Source organism: Eptesicus fuscus, chromosome 4 (genome assembly GCF_027574615.1).
Source record: "Eptesicus fuscus isolate TK198812 chromosome 4, DD_ASM_mEF_20220401, whole genome shotgun sequence".
NCBI lineage: Eukaryota > Metazoa > Chordata > Mammalia > Chiroptera > Vespertilionidae > Eptesicus > Eptesicus fuscus.
Genome location: NC_072476.1, coordinates 102,436,345 through 102,455,532, shown reverse-complemented (window position 1 = coordinate 102,455,532; position 19,188 = coordinate 102,436,345). Strand labels below are relative to the sequence as shown.

At 42.9% G+C, this 19,188-nt stretch overlaps 1 protein-coding gene and 1 non-coding gene across 2 annotated transcripts in view; one reads left to right on the top strand and one right to left on the bottom strand.

Moving 5' to 3' along the window:
* Positions 1-7,307: 7,307 nt before the first annotated feature.
* The window catches only part of HCN1 (hyperpolarization activated cyclic nucleotide gated potassium channel 1), a 308,732-nt gene continuing 296,851 nt past the window's right edge, over positions 7,308-19,188 (bottom strand). Inside the window, exons 7-8 of the mRNA XM_054715271.1 lie at positions 11,870-12,034; positions 7,308-8,320 (exon numbers count right to left, since the gene is read on the bottom strand). Of these exons, the coding sequence (XP_054571246.1) occupies positions 7,428-8,320; positions 11,870-12,034 (1,058 nt within the window). The 3' untranslated portion in view covers positions 7,308-7,427. The remainder of the gene's footprint in view (positions 8,321-11,869; positions 12,035-19,188) is intronic.
* Positions 10,104-10,227, top strand: LOC114235215 (small nucleolar RNA SNORA28). Its single transcript, XR_003621390.2, has one exon. It is a non-coding gene; the product is annotated as a small nucleolar RNA SNORA28 (small nucleolar RNA).

The window sequence follows — 19,188 nt, the reverse complement described above, 5'->3', positions numbered from 1 at the left end:
ACCCACAGTCTGAAGGGATTGTTACCTGCTGGTTGGAACTCTTTACATAAAGAATTCTGCTACTGTAAGTACACAAGCAGACATAGAGCTTTGCTGGTATGCGTGTACTTGGTATCAGGTGGGTTCTGCCGTCTAAGTTCTGAGAAACATTGATGCTGTTCCGTGCTGAGGGTGCTCTGGAGTAGCAGAGGCCCGCCCCACTCCTGCTTGAGCACCAGATCCCCCTCCTGCTGAGCCATCCTTTGTCTGTTAGAAGGGTTGCTTCTCCCTCGTTTGAAAAGCTGCCTTAGCTTGTTTCTTATTTCTGAATAGGCCACATTTTCTGGTCTTTTCACAATCTTAATACAATCCACACCTTCCCCTCTCCAAATTAGTCACATTCTTTTTGAAGCAAAGGGCCCAGCTTTAATATTGGTGCTATTGTTAATATCTCCCAGGTCAGAAAAGTAAGATTCGCTCTAAAAATGAAGGCCTAAAAATGTCTCTGAATGTTTTTCGAAACCTCCCCTCCTTCCCAAGATTGCCTATATTTCTAATCTGTTGAAACTTGAGTTTTTATAACCTAAGGCTTCTCCTTTTATCTTCCCATTCCCACAGACATTGTAAACTAATCCCACCTCACTTTTTAAATTGCAATTAAGGAAGATTTTATGGCTTCATTGGAAATGCATATCTTTGCTTAAGGCACACATTTTTAGCTCCATTATAAACAAAAGCACAGGCTTACTCAACAGGATTTGTCATAGCAAAGAGATTATTAAGTACATTGGCAAAATAATGTCCATGAGAAATATCTTTAAAGAGACTGAAGAATCTATGAAAATATACCAGAAGGAAAGTAAGGAGAAGGGGGTACAAAGTGATGGTAAACATCAGCCCCTCCACAATAAACGGAATTCTATATCCATTATTTTCTAGAAGTAAATCTTCATAAACGTTTCAATGTCAGATTCCCCTTTGTTCTTTAGAATACTGTGGCATCCCCACTATCAAAGTGAATATTGAAAGCCCTCTCAGATATGTGTTTGATCTCCTTCAATGTCACCTTCCCTCTCAACATGCACTGCTCTTGAATTGTTTTTTCAATGTAGACTGTCAGCAAAGTGGCTTCCCTGTGAGGACCAGGCTGTAGCCCTGTGGATGCTGAAACAATTCCTGGTCAGGTGCGGAGGTAGATGTGTGGAATTGTGTTTATGTATAAAAGGTGAGACTAGATCATTAAGAACTGAGATGTGAAGTGACTTTGCTTGGGCTGGTGGCTAATCCCCCTAATTTTGATGGTTTTCATGTAAAATAAATAAATACAGCCACTTTTCATGGTTTTCTTATATAGCACCAGCCTGTCAAATACTTTATAATTTGGGGGGGATATAACACTTTTAGAAATGTCACAACTTTTCTTGCACCAAACCTTGCTATTTTTTGCCATCACAGAAACATGCACTTTGAGAAATATGTTTTGCTGGGGTAAGGGCAGGGGTTACTTTAGATTGGCTATCAGTATCATTTCTTCATAGAAATACAGAATGTGTTGTAAAGTAAATAATCACCCCTTTGAAAAGAACTATGCAAAAGAAGCCCAACTCAATGCATTTGACCATTGTTCTTCTGTGAGTGTAAAAAACAGCTAGATATAAAGCTATAAAGTTATTAGACTTTTTTCTTTAAGTTTTTAAAAAATATGTTTTTATTGATTTCAGAGAGGAAGGGAGAGAGAGAGATAGAAACATCAATGATGAGAGAGAATATCATTGATCGGCTGCCTCCTGCATGCCCCACACAGGGATTGAGCCTGTAAGCTGGGCATGTCCCCTGACCAGAAATTGAACCCTGACCTCCTGGTTCATGGGTGAATGCTCAACCACTGAGCCACACCAGCCGGGTAGTTATTAGATCTTTATAGATAAACATTGCAGATCTTTAGAATGTTTAGAGTTTGAGTTGTTGGGAAGCTGTTCACATCTAAAGGCTCTCAGAACATGTCTAGCAGACCTTCAGAGACAATCATGAGCCACACATGAAAATACCCACATTTGGTTTGCGATTGCAAACAGTGATGCCAAACTAGATTGTGTTAATAGATCTTCCAATGAGTTTTGGTTAACTCCCAAATAGGACTTACTCTTACAAGGTAGAGAGAAACCACAGTTGAGAATATTCAGTTCATCTTGCTACAGGTCCTACCGGCTGCTCTGAGTTGGGTGATCAAACAGATTTTGATTCATGCAAGTGTCTTTGGGATGTGTGTTTAGCTTTGTAAGACAATTTCTGTGAGGAGAGGGATCACTTGAATCTTTCTGTGTTTGTTTACAAGCCAATATATTCAATATGTATCTGATTCTTGGTATGAAGATGTATGGAGACTGGATTCTATATAATGTATTCAAACCTATCACTTATTAAATACTATTTACCGTATTTTCCGGCGTAAAGGACGACTTTTTAACCCAGGAAAATCTTCTATACGCCCAGTCGTCTTATATGCCGGAAAATACAGTAATATTTCTCAAATGAAATACTTATCATGTCAGATACCAGGATATCCTACTTTGAGAAACTCGGAATTGCACCTTTTTAATAGGACTGAGAGGGTAGTCCTATTGCTTTGAAAGGCATTACAAAAATCACGAATGTTCTCTTCTAAACAATTATAATAAAAATGTCTTTTTCCGGCAACAAATTTGTGAATATGTCATTAATTCTTCTCTAGCTAGAGAAGCTCATGCGTTTCAAACCCTAGAGCTCTAAATGAAACGATGAAGAACAAAATGACAAAGGCTAATGGAAATGTCAACTGCTCCCGGAGAAGGAAGGAATGTGGCCTTCAGTCAAAAACTCCAAAATGGTGGGGAGGAATGTGGGTCCTCTGGCAGGTTTGCTCCTAAGGATTTAGGCAAGGGAATCTGTATTTTCTCCCGTTCTCTTTTCAAAGCAGTGGCTCTCTTCCTGATGGACTTCATGGCTGTCCAGTTTACGAAATATAGATGCCATTTTTTAAAAGGATCAACATTGCTTATGAAAGTCACTGCTTTCAAGTGCCGGTAGCAGGTACACTTGACCCTGAATACAACAGTAAATCGTCCTTGCTCCTTCCTATTTTCCTGGAAAAGGGACATATTGAATAAAATTATAGAACTGAGCTGGTGATTCATTGCCTGAAGCCTGTCTCACTTGCTTCAAGTTTTACCATTTCTTTCAGGACTCAAAATAGCTATTGATGCACAGCATCCAAATTTTCTTTAAGGGCCACATTTCTTTTGTATTTAAAGGGCATAAGTCATTTTTCAAATAGGCAGAACACGTGTAGAATCTTTGCTAGGTGGAGTGCATTTGAACAAAAGGACCACGTGTGTTTCATGGCACATGTTCTAGAGCAGTGGTTCTCAACCTTTCTAATGCCGTGACCCTTTAATACAGTTCCTCATGTTGTGGTGACCCCCAACCATAAAATTATTTTCGTTGCTACTTCATAACTGTAATTTTGCTACTGTTAATGAATCGTGATGTAAATATCTGTGTTTCCGATGGTCTCAGGCGACCCTGCTAGCGGTTCTCAGCCTGTGGGTCGCGACCCACAGGTTGAGAACTGCTGCTGTAGAGCCTAAGACCATCGGAAAACACAGATATTTACATCATGATTCATTAACAGTAGCAAAATTACAGTTATGAAGTAGCAACGAAAATAATTTTATGGTTGGGGGTCACCACAACATGAGGAGCTGTATTAAAGGGTCACGGCATTAGAAAGGTTGAGAACCACTGTTCTAGAGGATAGAGGTCCAAGGGGGAGCAATCTTGTTCAAACAGCTTAATGTCATAAATGATGAAAGTGAGGCCCACAGAAACAAAGCAGCATAGTGCAATTACCAACTATCAATACTTAAGTTGGAAAGGAAGACACGGAGACTTTACAGGTAAGTCTGAAAGGTAATAGAGATGTTGGTACTTGGAAGTGTAAATAACTCAGGCTTTGAAAGCACACGTCTAAAATGCAAAACACGTCACATTGTCTAAATCACCCAAGACCCTCAGGAGTGACTCTGGCAGCCTGATGGTGCTGTGCAGTGTCCGGCAGAGGTTATGCTCATTTCATTCCTAAATGGCAACATAGCCATTTACAAACAAGCAAGCATCCAGGAGGGAATCACTCACCTACAGAGTGGTCACCGAGGCCTGGGGACAGGCTATTTCTTTGATGAATACTCCTGCCCTGCCATTTATCTTACAGTTTTCAGGACACCTTCACTCACTGTAATAAACTCTATCTCGAGCTTTTAGATCTCATTCCAAATCTACTTGTGTAGGGAGGTTCTATCCTTAAGCAAAGTCTTAATGAGGCCCAAGACTACCATAAAATGGGTGTGTATATATAAATTACAGGCTTTATTTCTAATTATCTCTAATCCCCATATCCAATAATACCAGAGAAATGTCTGTGTATTGAAGTTGGACAACCATATGCTAAGGAATGACAGAGAAAAGAATTAAAAAGAGAAAACGCAATGTGTACTACACAGAAGAGGTGAAATAGAGAACTAGCTGAGAGCTTATGTTGTTTCAATTCCTTTCTACCCTTACAGAATATCTATAATTAATTTTATGATTATCATGTATAAGCCCTCTTGGAAACCTTTAGATGTAAAGATAGAAAGACAGAGTCAAATCTGTACTCAGTAATAAAACAAAAGGTTGAGTTATGTTGATAAAATAAAATATTCATGATTTTAGTTTATTTTGTTGAATTTATTAATAATCTTTATATATTTATATTTGTATGGCTTTGAGCAAAGACAAAAGAAATACTCTACCGCGTCCCTGATCATACAGTTGTTGGAAGAATCAGCTAGTCTACTATTTCCCCAGCAGCAGAAAGACCAATCTTTTCAATAATACATTTCTTTCTGTACAGATTAAAACTCCATACTCATGGGCTTACCTAGGTACAGAGAAAAGAGGTCACTTGTCAACTAGCAATTGGCTTTTACGTTACAGGAATGTGAGTCATTTTTTTTTCTTCACCTAAGTATATAGATTCATACATAGATGTAAATAATTCACCCTGCACCACTGTTAGTTTAACATACAAGCCTTAGCTTTTTGTCCATTCTGTTACAAAGAGAATAAAAATGTTCTGGTTGCACTGAAAGAACATACAATTCAACCCTGCTCACATTTCCCAATAGTCCTCGAAATAAAAAGCCAAAAATGTATCTATTGTATAAAAATATTTCACTACCAAACCCATTTGTCCTATCAAATGTAAACCTTTAATAATTTAAAGGATCAATACATGATCTTAATAAATTGACGTTAACTCTCCATCTTTTAATAAAATAAAGGAGTTTTGTACTGATATGTAAATGGTCTTGCAGTTTTCCCATAGGATCTAGGTAGACTGAACAACCCCTTACTTACACCATTCCTGACACGCCATCCTGTTATGTTATCAGCATGGTACCGATAACATTACATTGACTAGCACTGTTGATCCACACAAGCTGGGATCTGTCAGAAATAAAACACAATGACTCATATTGGTATTATAGATATTTTTCCCACAAAAGGCATAACAGGCAGCATGGATCCATTTTAGAGTTTTTGCTTTTGTTTTGTTTTCTGTCTTCAAGTCTATCTGGGGGCCCTCCCCATTTAATGTGGGATCTTGCTTAAGTTCTTCAAAGTGTCACCAGCGTCAACAATACTGAAGACCTCCACTCTAGGCCATTCTCTCAAGTTGGGTTATTTACAGAAGTTGGTAACCAGGGATCCTCCAGTGGTGTTCCAGTCACCCGCCACGTTCCTGGGATGCATTAGGCACAAATCATTACTAAGGGACTCCCTTCAGAGGGAGAAGATGCTCCCGGATCATTGAAAGAGTTAAGGAAACAGACAAATACACAAACAATGCTCACATTCAGTCCCACCCTGCTTGCCATCACCATGTCTAAACTTTTCTCAGCACTTTTAAAACAACACACTTCCTGTCCAAGGCCCATGTTAACACCATATACCTTTAAGATTTCCTAACCACTCAGTTACAATATACATAGAGCGAAGCGTGTGTTCCCAACAGACATGATGCTGCTATGAGCATTTCTTTCTTTAAATCAACACGACAGTAAACTACCAACTACAGTGAAGACAGGACACACGGGCAACTCCAAATCAAGCTGTGATTTACAAGTCATTATTTAAATAATAACAATAATAGTAATCATATTAAAAGAAAGTGAAAACCTCACTTCTAGTCTTAAGATAGAGTTCCATCCGAGTCAAACTTATAGGAATTTTAAGATAGGCAATTAATAAAATTTTTCCAGAAACGAGAAATGCTGTAAGCCTTTCCCTACAATGACTGCTTTTAACCTATTCCCCCCCCCCCCCAAAAAAAAAAAAAAAAAAAAAGCATGCAGGGGTATTTTCCAATGCTTGATTATGGCAAGAAGGAAGAAAAGTGATGGTTCTTGGTGTAATACAAGCGATTTGTAGAATCGAGCATACAATTTTGCATAAAACATTGCAGGTTAAAATAACATTGTAGGTTGCAAGCCATTGCATTACAGTATTGAATAATTGTCACAATTAGGTTTTGTAAAATTTAAAACTCTAGATTTTGAAGTGAAACAATAAAACTAAATTCTTAAGTGATGACTTTGACCTTCATTCAGCACAGAATAGCTATTTTTTATTTGGGCTGAAAAGATTATTTACAACTAACATGGATTGAGTCTTGGTAAAAGTCCAATAACACAGGAAGAGAAATATCCCCTCGCTTTCTGAATGAACAATGAACATGTTTGAGGTTAGAGATACTCCTAACACTGGCTGCTAGTCTCCTACTGTGGCCAAGCATATACAACTGTTCTTTAACCTAAGTCAAAATGGAAAGCACCAAATGACAATTTAGATCTATAAAACGGGATTTGCTATTTCACCCTCCATAACGAATGATTCACGACTTAGATGCAGAGACACAGCTAATGAAGGAGGTGTTGATTGGTGCCATTCAGTAGCTCATTTGAGCTGCCTTTTAAAATCAGGGTTTTGTTTGCATCGAATCCGAGAACTCTTCCTAAAATAGAGAAATACATATATCAAAGGAATTCAGGAAAAGCAGGTTAAAAATAAATAATCTTACAACAACATTTTAAATCTTTTTTTAATGATTTAAAGCAAGGAAGACATATATAACACTGAATGCTAAACAAGTCTTTGAATTTCTCTTGGGATTTTAGATATATATATATTTAATAGTATATGTATATATATTTATTATATATATATATATATTTTACATTTTGCGTGTAGGCCAGAGCTGTCTAAAATATCTCTTCATAATAGGCTATAGGGATGTGTCAGGAGATAGAATAAAATAAGATCTGAGAATGTTCTCGGTTTAGTCGAGTCTGTGTGACAATCGGCAGGGATCATAAATTCGAAGAAAACCGTGGCTTTTCGGCCTCTGGGTCTGTTTTTAAGACGGAGGAAGGCTCTTTCTGAAGAGGGGCCGCCGGCGGAGGGGGTGCGGGCGGGACTCCTCGGGTGGGGGGGATGGCTCCCGACGACATCTGTCGGAACAGGGTCACCCTCTGGGGGACAGTGCCCCTGCCCCCCGCCTGCAGGCTCCCGCCGGGGACGGCTGGCGCGGGCTGAGGGATGGAGGCCAGGGACTCGCCCACAGTGGGGTGCGGTCTGGAAATCGGGGTGGACACCTCGTGGGGCAGCGAGGGCTGCGAGGCGGAGAGGGGCCTGACCTCCCGGGTCAGGCTGGCGTTGTGCAGGGCCTGCGTGCTCTTGTGCACGTCGGCTTTGGGCGTGGAGCTGCCGCTGGGCTTCTGAGGCTGCGGGGGCTGCTGCGGGGGCTGCGGCGGCGGCGGCGGCGGGGGCTGCGGCGCGGGGGGCGGCGGCGGCTGGTGCACCAGGGACAGCTGGGACGCCGTCGGGGAGGCGTAGTGGAAAGTTCGGGCGGCCAGCGGGCTCTGGACCGGAGGGCTGCAGACGGCCGTGGTGTAGGAGCAGGGCGAGAGGATGGCCGAGGGCTGCGGGGTCTGCGTGCTGGGGCTGGGGGAGTGCAGGTTGCTAGGGGACCGGCTGGCGGCGGTGTACACGGGCGGCGACTGGGTCCGCAGGCGGGAGGTGGGCGTGGCAGCGGAGGCGGCGTTCAGGGCCGGCATCTGCGGGTAACTGATCGGAGCGATGGCCTGCACCATCTCCCGGTCGTGTTTCACGATCTGCTTCAGGATCTCGTTCTCCTGGTTGTTGAAAACACCAGTGTTAAGATCCTTCTGGAACTTTTGCAGAAGAATTGAATTTTTCTTGCCTGTCAGCGAAAGAAAAATAAGCGCTTAGAACGCCTACCCACGACAGGCGGCAACTCCGGGGGCAGTGGCTCCTGAAAGCAAGTCCGTCAGTGCGCCCTGCGGGGTGGGGAGCTCCGAAGCCCAGTACTCACCTGCACAAACAGAAGCGGGGTCCTGCCCTGGGCGCTTCCTGCATCATTCTGGAAAAATCCCACCTCCCATCCAGGTCAAGTTGAAAAAACTGTAACGTGGCAAAAGCCATCTTACAGAAGAAATGGAGCGGGTGTACAGGAGGGCTCCGGGGCAGAGCCGGGAAGAAAGGGCATTTGGGCCAGGAGGGGCCTGGAATCAAGATTTGAGTTGATCACTTCTTTTTCGAGAAAGGACAGTGGATCGCCTACTAGTGACAGACACCCTCCCCTGCAAGAGGCCGTGGGTAGGTCTATTTTATTCACCTCACTCTTTGAGGCAGAGGGAGGGTGAGGACAATGCCCGAGAAAATGGGGCTCTTGAGTAACAGGGCTGGGAAGGGAAAACAGCAAATGTGACATGGATGTGTCATCCTCAGCTAACCAGACACACCTGTCTCACGGGAATGCTGGACCCCAGTCCCTGGGCCTCACCCACTGCTCAGCCCGAAGCGGCATTTTACTGAGCTCCCCCCATGCACGTTCGAGAAGCGAAGGACGTTGTTTTCGACCAGTGTTTTCGACCAGTGATTCTCTACCCTACCTGCATATCAATCTCATCTCTGGGGCTTTAAAACACACGGAGTTCCATCTGTACTCTACCACTTAAATCGGGATGAGCAGACTTGGGGTCCAGGTTTGGACACCGTAACAGCTAATTTCCCAGGGGGATTTCTGCACAGCCCTCATTGAGGACCACGTCACAATCTTCCTCTTCTGAAAGGCTGTGAGGGTCTAGCAGGGGTCCCCAAACTTTTTAAACAGGGGGCCAGTTCACTGTCCCTCAGACCGTTCGAGGGCCGGACTATAGTTTAAAAAAAAACACTATGAACAAATTCCTATGCACACTGCACATATCTTATATTGAAGTAAAAAAACGAAACGGCAAAAACACCCGCATGTGGCCTGCGGGCCGTAGTTTGAGGACGCCTGGTCTAGAGTGTGGTGGGCTCTCAGCTCACTCCAGAACTCAGTCACCATAACCATCACCCCTCCTTCCTGCCGCGGTCTCCCCAGGGCTCTGCAGTTAGCAGACATTCTGTGGCAGAATAACCACGAGCACCAGGAGTAGGCTGATGAAAGGGGGGGAAATCGGTGACTTTCCATGACATCATTCATACCCAGGTGAACATGGTAACTAAAAAGGGAATCAGTTTGCCAAATCACTTAATGAAGTATGATATCTAAAGGGACAAGAAATATTTTTGAATGAAAATATATGCTAAAATTTACTCGATGCTGAGAAAAACAATCATTTTTATTTCATTTTATTTTTGATCTTATTGATGTACAACTGACATACACATCCTATTAGTTTCAGGTTGCAATCATTTTAAATGACTGACAGAATGGATAGCTACCTATCTCTCCTTTCAGAATTGCCCTAACTTCCCAAAGAACAAACACCTCTAGGTTAGGAATAAATGTAAATACAAATTTAGCATATTTCCTTAACTAATTATAATATACATTTATAAGAAATGATGACAATTGAGAAGGATTGCATTTCTTTGCGACATTTCATAATCTAACATCTGTGACCTTGTGGAAAAATACTATGACTTTTATTGTACTGTTAGAATTTTGTAAGAATTAAAAATGCAAATGTTATTGCAAGCAACACTCTGTGGCAGATAATCGACACTGTCTGACACAATTTGAGCTTGCTATAGCAACAAAGTCTAACCTATTCCGGTGCTCTCCTCTATGAGACAAGCCGTTATACAGACTTAGACAGTGTTAAAAATAATAATAATAAATAATAAATAAATAAATAAATAAAAATGCAAATGTTTGGTGCTTACTAGCAATTTCATTGCCTATACTATTAATTACGAACCATGTCATGCAAACCTCTTTTATAAACATAAACTGCAATAAATTAGAGGAGAATGAAGCTGTATCAGATAAAGAGATATTTCCTATTGAAATAACCTAATTTTAATGCTTTCATTAAAGATGTGGAGCTGGTTTAGGAAAAGAATTTCTATGCTCAGAAATTAGTCTCTAGTTCTACATGAACATTCATGCACCACAATGAGGGAAGTTATTTTCAAATTAAGTAAAGATGCTTTGAGGAGTACTCACTTCTTTGATGGGCACTATGCCCTGTTAAATCTCTACGCTGTCATTGTGAGTCTCTAAGATATGTGTTAAGTCTAATGGTAATATCCAAATGCTATCTTTTTTCTCCTGACCTAATTTCAGATCCTTATGCAGTCTGTTATCCTATTAGCATTGGTGGAAGGAAAGGTGTGAAATGCAGTAGAAAAGCTCACATATCCATACATCAATCACAAGTCCTTACCTTAATAAGAGTGAAGCAGTTGCAATACCTCTTTGCTTACTTTCAAGTGATCCCAACCCCATCTCCTTTGAGTTCATTGATTCCTTCAACCCACCCTACCTCTTGTCAATAAAATTCACTGTGCACCAGGTACTGTGGATGTAATAGTGAATTAGACATGATCTCTGCAGTTACAAAGCTTAGCATCTCTAGTGCAATTACAACACTAAAAGCAGTGCTATGTTGGAGGAACTTCCCAGGGATATGGGAGAACATACCTGGGTACTCAGCCTATCAGGGGGTGGGGTGTCTAAACTGAGAGAGGAAGACTAGTAGAGTTAAGCAGAGAAAAGGGGCAGAGCATGGTAGGATGGGGAGGAGTATCTGGGTGTGTAAATGAATGCATACTTCTGATGTCACAGTGTCCCAGCAGATCTTGGGAAGTTAACTGCAAGCCAATCTAATGTAACTTGACTATGGCAAGTATTCAACTCTTTGAACTAGTGTAACTAATGAGGCTAATTTATACATTTTTATTTCAGAGCAGAGAAGACTAAAATAAATTGATATTTGCAAAGTGAAGCATCTATGTAGGACAGTTCTAGCAAGGCTTTTTTTCTGCTTGAGTCTGCATTACAAATATTTCCAGAAGTTTCTACTGAGACAGTTATTTAACACAAGTTCTCATTTCTTAATATAAGGATAAAATGTGAAGTTGAACCTTAAAAAAATCCTTGTGGTAACTTTGGTTTGTAATGTAGACTCAGACATTGGCATTTTAAATTCTATTTTAATGCTATGTAGAGTTTTTATCATTGCTTTTTACCTGAAAATTCAAATTGTATTGGCATCACTGGGGAAATCGGATTGCGTAGCTAGTAAAAATAGACATGAATAAGTAAACCTAGAACACTGAGAAGAGAAAGTTAGAGCCTCAGATCTTTCGAGAAATAGGGCTACAGCTAATTGCTACTTCTATGCGATTGAACAATCAATCTGTGAACTAGCATCTGGGACTGATGACTGCAAATATGTATCAGCCCACTAGATTAAAACTGAATTGTGCATAAAGAAGACAAAGCCAAAGAGAGTACCTATCCGATCTAGTCGGTCAATGGCCACCGTCTCAAAGGCTCTTCTCATCATCGGATATTCCTCCAGGACCTCATTGAAGTTGTCCACAGAAAGTGAATAAAGACGACAGTATGTGTCAGCTCGAACACTGGCAGTGCGGCGTCCCTTGGTCAGCAGGCAAATCTCTAGAAAATCAAGAAGGACAGATTGGTTTGGTCATTTTCTTTTAGAGGCCATTACGGCCTCCCCAAATTAAAGGTAGAATCGCCTGGTGTGAGAAACCAATGATTAGCAGCATCTTCTGTTTTATCAGCTAATTCCTTTTGACAATTAAAAGTATCCAATTGCCAACACTCAATCTTAAAATATTCGTCTTCTTTTTTAAACAATTGAAGCTTTTGGCTCAAAGGGGATGCTGAGACATATTTATCTTTCCTCAGGTCCCCATTCCATTCCCCTTGAAATAACAACAACAAACAAAGATGCAGGGAGGGAATACTAAATGCACAACAGAGTTGAAAACAGGAAGAAGCCATGCTGAGGTAGAAGTTTTTTATGAATTCTGGAAGTGAGGCAGAATGGTAAGAACTAGGAAAATTTCTTGGCACGTGGGATGGGGAAAGAGACAGCTGAACAAACTGGTTGAGCAATTTACAGCCAGATACACAAGGTCACCGGGGTGGAAACCCTTGAGTGCCTGGCAAATGGCAAAACTGAGAAAACAAGAACTTTGCTTCCAGGGTGACCGTTCCTCCCCCCGTGTATTACGCACTCGTCCTGAGGTTTAGACCCCCTGACTTTTATATCTCTGGTCATGTGGTTTGGACCCTCCCCTGACCTTTCCTCCCCTGGAATATTGCTAGTCATGTGGTGTTAGAGCCCCCTTAGAGGAGAAATGGAGGCCAGAGATAGCCTCACAGGAACCCCATAGAAGTCCTCGCTTGACCACTCTCTTGAGCAATAAGCCCCAGAGCTATCATGTAGGCCTCAGTTGTTTTTCAGATCCAGGCCCAGAGAAGCAGCAAAGCCAGATGAAGTGATGCCATGGCTGACATCAGGACCAGCTGCGATGACTAATGGCACCCCTACTTTGTAAATGTCAATTTATTTTAATAGACACCATGATCCTGAAAGGACACACCTGGGAAAGCTAATAAATATAATATTGAGATCCTTCCCTGAGACCTCCAGATAAAAGCCCTCAAGACCAAGGACACAGTGTATGCATCCTCTTTGAAGCAAGTCCACTGGTATCTCCTTTTTTGAGTGTATTTTACTTCCTTTTCTCTTAAACTCTAAGCGTTTCGGTGAGACTTGCAACCAGGGGAGCAGCTGGCATCCTAGGCTAACCCCCTGAACCTGTCTCCGAGGCCCCCTTTCCTTTGACTTTTCACTGAGCGAACAGCAGCCCTGCCTTGGCTCACTTCTTTCCTATGTTTCTAGAGAACCAAGGCAGAGCAGCACCTCTGCTTTCTCCTGTTATCTCTTCTTTCATAATCCCTTCCTTTATTTCACTATCACCACCTTTAATAAACATGTTCTCAAAATCATCTGGACTCATGTTGTGAAATCATTCTTGTACAAAGTTAAGAACCCACACACTAGGCTGGCCTGAGTCAGATGTGCTCTGAGCCTGGTCCCGTTCCAGTGATGGAAAGCATAAAGCAAATGGTAGCATATAGAAAGAAACCAAAATGAGCCTAAACATTGGCTTAGAAAGTCCTATGATGAAGCAAAACTGCGTCAGTAGAATGCATTACAGGCATGCCTTATGTAGTTCCTATCCTACCTAATAAAAGAGTAATATGCAAATTGACACAACTCCACTATACCCACAAGCCACGCCCACCAGCCAATCAGGAGCAAATATGCAAATAAACCCAATCAAGATGGCTACAGCCACAGAGAGCAGGAGGGAGGCTTAAGTTTCCCCGGTAACAAAGGAAGCCAAGCTTTCCGCCTGCCGTTGCTGGCCTAAGCCTCCACTCAAGGCTACAAAGTTTCAATTATAGAAGGTAAACAAATCCAAACAGAAATGGCGACAGCCACTGAGCTGTAAAGAGCAGGAGGCAAGTGTTGCCTCCAACAACGGAGGAAGCAAAGCTTCTGCAGCCCTGGCTGGCCCAGGCCTCCGCTTAACCTTTTGCACTCGGATGTCGAGTGTGACTCAACACGGTTAGCATTGGTAGCAGCTCGAGAAAAAAGCAAGCGAGTGCAAAGGGTTAAAGCTACAAAGTTTCAATTATAGAAGATACGTTAATCCCAACAGAAATGGCTGTGGCCAAGGAGCGAGCAGGAGGCTTGGCTCCGCTCCAGGCTACAAAGTTTCAATTGTAGAAGGTAAATATATCCCAGATACCAGGGCCTCTGCTTGGGTTACCAGGGGGCATGGCCGGCCTGCAAACCACCACAGGCCCCTCGCTCAGGCCGCCCCATGCCCCAAGGAAACCCCCACCCTGATGTGGGACACCCTTCAGGGCAAACCAGCTGGCTCCCACCCATGCACCAGGCCTCTATCCTATCTAATAAAAAGTAATATGCAGATTGACCATCACTCCAACACACAAGATAGCTGCCCACATGTGGTCAAAGATCCTGCCCCCACGTGGACACAAGATGGTCACCACAAAATGGCCAGCAGGGGAGGGCAGTTGGGAGGCACCAGGCCTGCAGGGGAGAGCATTTGGGGAGGGACCAGGCCTGCAGGGGAAGGCAGTTGGGGGAGACCATGTCTGCAGGGGATGGCAGTTATGGGTGACCAGGCCTGCAGGTGAGGGCAGTTAGGGGTGACTAGGCCTGAAGGGGAGGACAGTTGGGGGCAAACAGGCTGGCAGCGGAGCAGTTAGGCATCAATCAGGCTGGCAGGGGAGAGGTTAGGGGGTGATCAGGCTGGCAGGTGGAAGGAGTTAGGGGCAATCAGGAAGGCAGGCAGGTGAGCAGTTGGGAGCCAGCAGTCCTGGATTGTGAGAGCGATGTCTGACTGCCTGTTTAGGCCCGATCCCTAAACGGGCAGTTGGACATCCCTCGAGGGGTCCTAGATTGGAAAGGGTGCAGGCTGGGCTGAGGGACAACCCCACCCCATGCACGAATTTCGTGCACTGGGCCTCTAGTATTTCCAATAAGATCAGTATACAATTTTTATTCCATATGCACTGAGGGTGTCCTATTTAAATAATTTCTAGGGAGAACTCTTCATTGAAACGTAGCTTCCCAAAATACCCTATATAATAAAGAGGTAATATGCAAATTAACCCTCACACCCTCACAAGATGGCTGCCTACGACCAGGCTGCAAGGGGAGTTAGTGAGGGACGAACAAATGACTGAACAAGCAGGCTGTGTGGGACAACCAGGCTGGCAGGGGGGTTAGTGAGGGATGACCAAATGACTGAACAGCAGGCTGTGTGGGGCAACCAGGCTGGCGGGGGGTCCATGAGGCACGACCAGAGCAGCAGAGGGGGGACGTTGGGGGTGACCAGGCCAGCGGGAGGGGAGGCAATAGGCGACCAGACTGGCAGGGGGGGCAGTTAGGGGCGAACAGGCCAGCAGGGGAGGTGCAGTTGGGGGCGATTAGGCTGGCAGGGGGGGCAGTGAGGGGCGACTAGGCTGGTGGGGGGGCAGTTAGGAGAGACAAGACTGGCAGGGGGGGCAGTTAGGGGCAATCAGGCTGGCACACAGAGGCAGTGAGGGGCAATCAGGCCTGCAGCAGGGGGCAGTTAGGGGAAACCAGGCAGGCAGGCAGGTGAGCGATTAGGAGCCAGTGATCCAGGATTGTGAGAGGCATGTCTGGCAGTCCAACATCCCCTGAGGGGTCCTGGATTGGAGAGGGAGCAAGCTGGGCTGAGGGACACACCCTCACAAGATGGCTGCCTACGACCAGGCTGGCAAAGGGGTTAGTGAGGAATGAATCAATCAACAAACGTAAAGCAGAATGACTTATACCAGGGTTGAAATATTCTTCGTAAAATGAGGTGCTCACATCTGAACACAACATTCCAAATAGCCATATCATTTTGAGGAGTTTTGACCCTATCCACCAGAAGTCACATTGCTCTTATCATTTATCTATTATAGATTATGAATTTGCTTAATACATTACTGTTTTATACTGTTGGATATGTAAATGTCTCCATTAAGGTTTATACATTCCACCCTTTAACCTCTCATCCCTTTCCCTACCTTAAGAGGTCTGTGTCTTAAAATTCCATTGTGACTTCTTCAAGTGTCTAATGCAGTGATGGCGAACCTATGACTCGCGTGTCAGCACTGACACGCGTAGCCATTTCTGATAACACGTGGCTGCATGCCGAGGATGAAACATTCGCTGCTCCTGAGGATGAAACATTTGCGACTAGAGTCTTGGAGTTAGTTTTTTCCTCAAAGTGACACACTACCCGAGTTATGCTCAGTTTTTTGGCGAAGTTTGACACACCAAGCTCAAATGGTTGCCCTTCACTGGTCTAATGTCTACATATGATCACCTTTACAAACTACTATTTATAAACTGTTATCTACTATATATTCATAGGGCTTGTCCTTGGCAAGTTAAAATACTTGATGGACTATCCCAGGAATTCTGAGAATACCTTTTGAGCAGGTAGGAAACATTACTAGCCCTATGCTGACCATGTGATAAAAAGAAGATTAAAGAGGACCTGTTAAGCAACTGGAACAGAAATCACACAAAAATATCAAAGCTAAGAAGGGTAAGAGCATGGTTTCCCTACTTCTATCCAACTCTAAAAATCCACCAGACTACTACAAGCCTTTCCTTTTGATTTTACGTCTACCAACACTCAACTCTTTAAAAGTTAATCAAACACTTTGAATTATAAATGCCTTTAAAAAGCAGCCAGCTTTTAAAAAATTCATCAAATGAATTCAGCTCTTAGATACCTCAAGTGTGTGTGTGTGTGTGTGTGTGTGTGTATGTTCTGAAGTAATATCCTGACAGCTTTGTTTTCCTATGTGGTTTAATATGCTTACCCAAAACGAAAAAGGAAAGTACAGCAGAAATAATAGTCTAAATAGAAAATATATTCACTAGATATTTCTGAGGTGAGTCTACTACAGAAAAAAAAAAAAGAAGAAGTCTCCCCAATTTTTCTCTGGCTTTCTCTTTTTCTTCATTACACACATACGTATGCACATTCACGCATGAATAATAAAATGGAGATTTAAGTAGACATTTCCTTGGTTTATTTAATGTAAAAGTTAATGCTCAACTAATTCAGACTGGATTCTTTAGTGCAGCATTTCCCACACTTTAATATGCATAAGATTCACCTGGGTATGTTGCTAAAAACACAGATTAGGATATAGTTAGTCTGGAATGGGGCCCGAGACTGCGTTTCTAGCTGGTTCTTAGGTGATGCCAAGGATAGGCTTTTTTTGTAAATGAAAAGTTGTAGCTGCCAGACCTACATCTACACCAGGTTTCCTTGTTTAAGAGAAACTGGGAAAAGGTGGCAAAAGAAATGGAAATTAAGTGACAGTATGAATTTAAGTCAACAAATGGTTTTACTATAACCAGCACCTTGGAAGAAAATATGAGGATACAAAATAAATGAAAGCACACTGACTGATCCTGTCTCACAGAGTTTACAATTTATTAAAAATTCAAGCCTATTATATATGGAAAAAAAGGTTGAGAATAATTTCAAAGCTAAATTGTCTGCTAGTGACTTGAATGTTGATTAAAATCTTAAAGTCCAGATAATACAGCATTCATCATAGTATAGTTCTGTACACCTGTGGTGGCATGAGGGGCTTGGCGTGGTTCGGCTCTGCGGGAAGTGTAGAAGTTGCATTGCTTTGCCATGAGGATGGAGAGAACAGGAAAAGAGGAAGTGGGGGGAGGAAGATAGAGTGAAATAGGATCCTGAGCATAGGCTCAGAGAAGAGTTTGGGAAGGGGTTTCATGGAATTGTAAGAACAGCAGCCTCAGGGTCACAGAAGCTTGATAAGGCATAGTGAATATTCCTCCATGAATAAGTAGTCTGGTCTTGATCTGCCGTGTCACTGCAAGGCTCTTCAGGAGGGAATTTGTGCCTCTGAGGAAAGGAGGTCATGTGGAATGCAGTGGGTGTTCTAGCCCTTTAAGTATTGCGCTGTATATGGGAAAGGCACTCCACCTCTCTTTCCCTAGGCCAGTGATGGGCAACCTTTTGAGCTTGGTGTGTCAAACTTCGCCAAAAAACTGAGCATAACTCGGGTAGTGTGTCACTTTGAGGAAAAAACATTATTTCACAAATGTTTCATCCTCAGGAGCAGCAAATGTTTCATCCTCGGCATGCGGCCGCCTCAGCGACCGCGTGCCATCAGAAATGGCTACGCGTGTCAGTGCTGACACGCGTGTCATAGGTTCGCCATCACTGCCCTAGGCGGTAAATGTGTTCTCCTTCAAATCTTTTGCTTTATGACACAAGAATATCAGTTTACTGTTGGCTTGTAAAATGAACTGAGAGGGAGGTTCTTAGCAGTTAAAATACAAATTTGTAAAGGTTTGTGTAGGGAGCCGTTATAGGGTTAAGCCTCGGACTGACTTGCTGGCAAAATGCTGTGGGAGGGGCAGCAAGTGCTACCAAAACAAGTGAAACTCACAAGAACATTGTAAATTACCTTGTTTGTCCCTGACTATAAATAAAGCATCAGCTTTGCAGTCTGGGTCTGTTCTGTGGCCTCAGCAAGGCACAGAAGATCCACCTAGACCCAGCTTTTTCTCTTGTCTGTCTTTTTCTTCATCCTTCACCGGCCCTCCCTCAGGCTTGCCGAACCCTTGGCTGTGCTGGCGCAGCCCAGTTTGGTAATATTTGGGTACAAGGCGATGGGGAGTTGTCTGATATAAAGCTTAGCACCCAGAACAGAAGTATTCTCTTTGAAGAATCACTGTAAAAGAAATTTCAAAAGAACGTGAAAGGTAATGAGGCATCTGTGATTGTGAACCTTCATTTAAAAAAATCACCAGAGATATCTGTCCTGTGAGTCAGAACTTCAGTTTGTATAGAGTCTCAAGTATATCGTATACTAGTATTAATAAGCAACAATAATCTAGCTGGGCCAGCATGGCTCAGTGGTTGAGTGTCAACCTATAAACCAGGAAGTCACAGTTCGATACCCGGTCAGGGCACATGCCTGGGTTGTGGGTTTGATCCACAGTGTGGGGCATGTAGGAGGCAGCCAATCCATGATTCTCTCTCATCGTTGATGTTTCTATCTCTCTCTCTCCCTTCTTCTATAAAATCAATAAAAATATTTGAAAAACAAATAAAAAAAAACAATAATCCAAATCAGTAATTACTTTAGTTAATAGCACAATTAATAGAGGTAAAATGTATTAA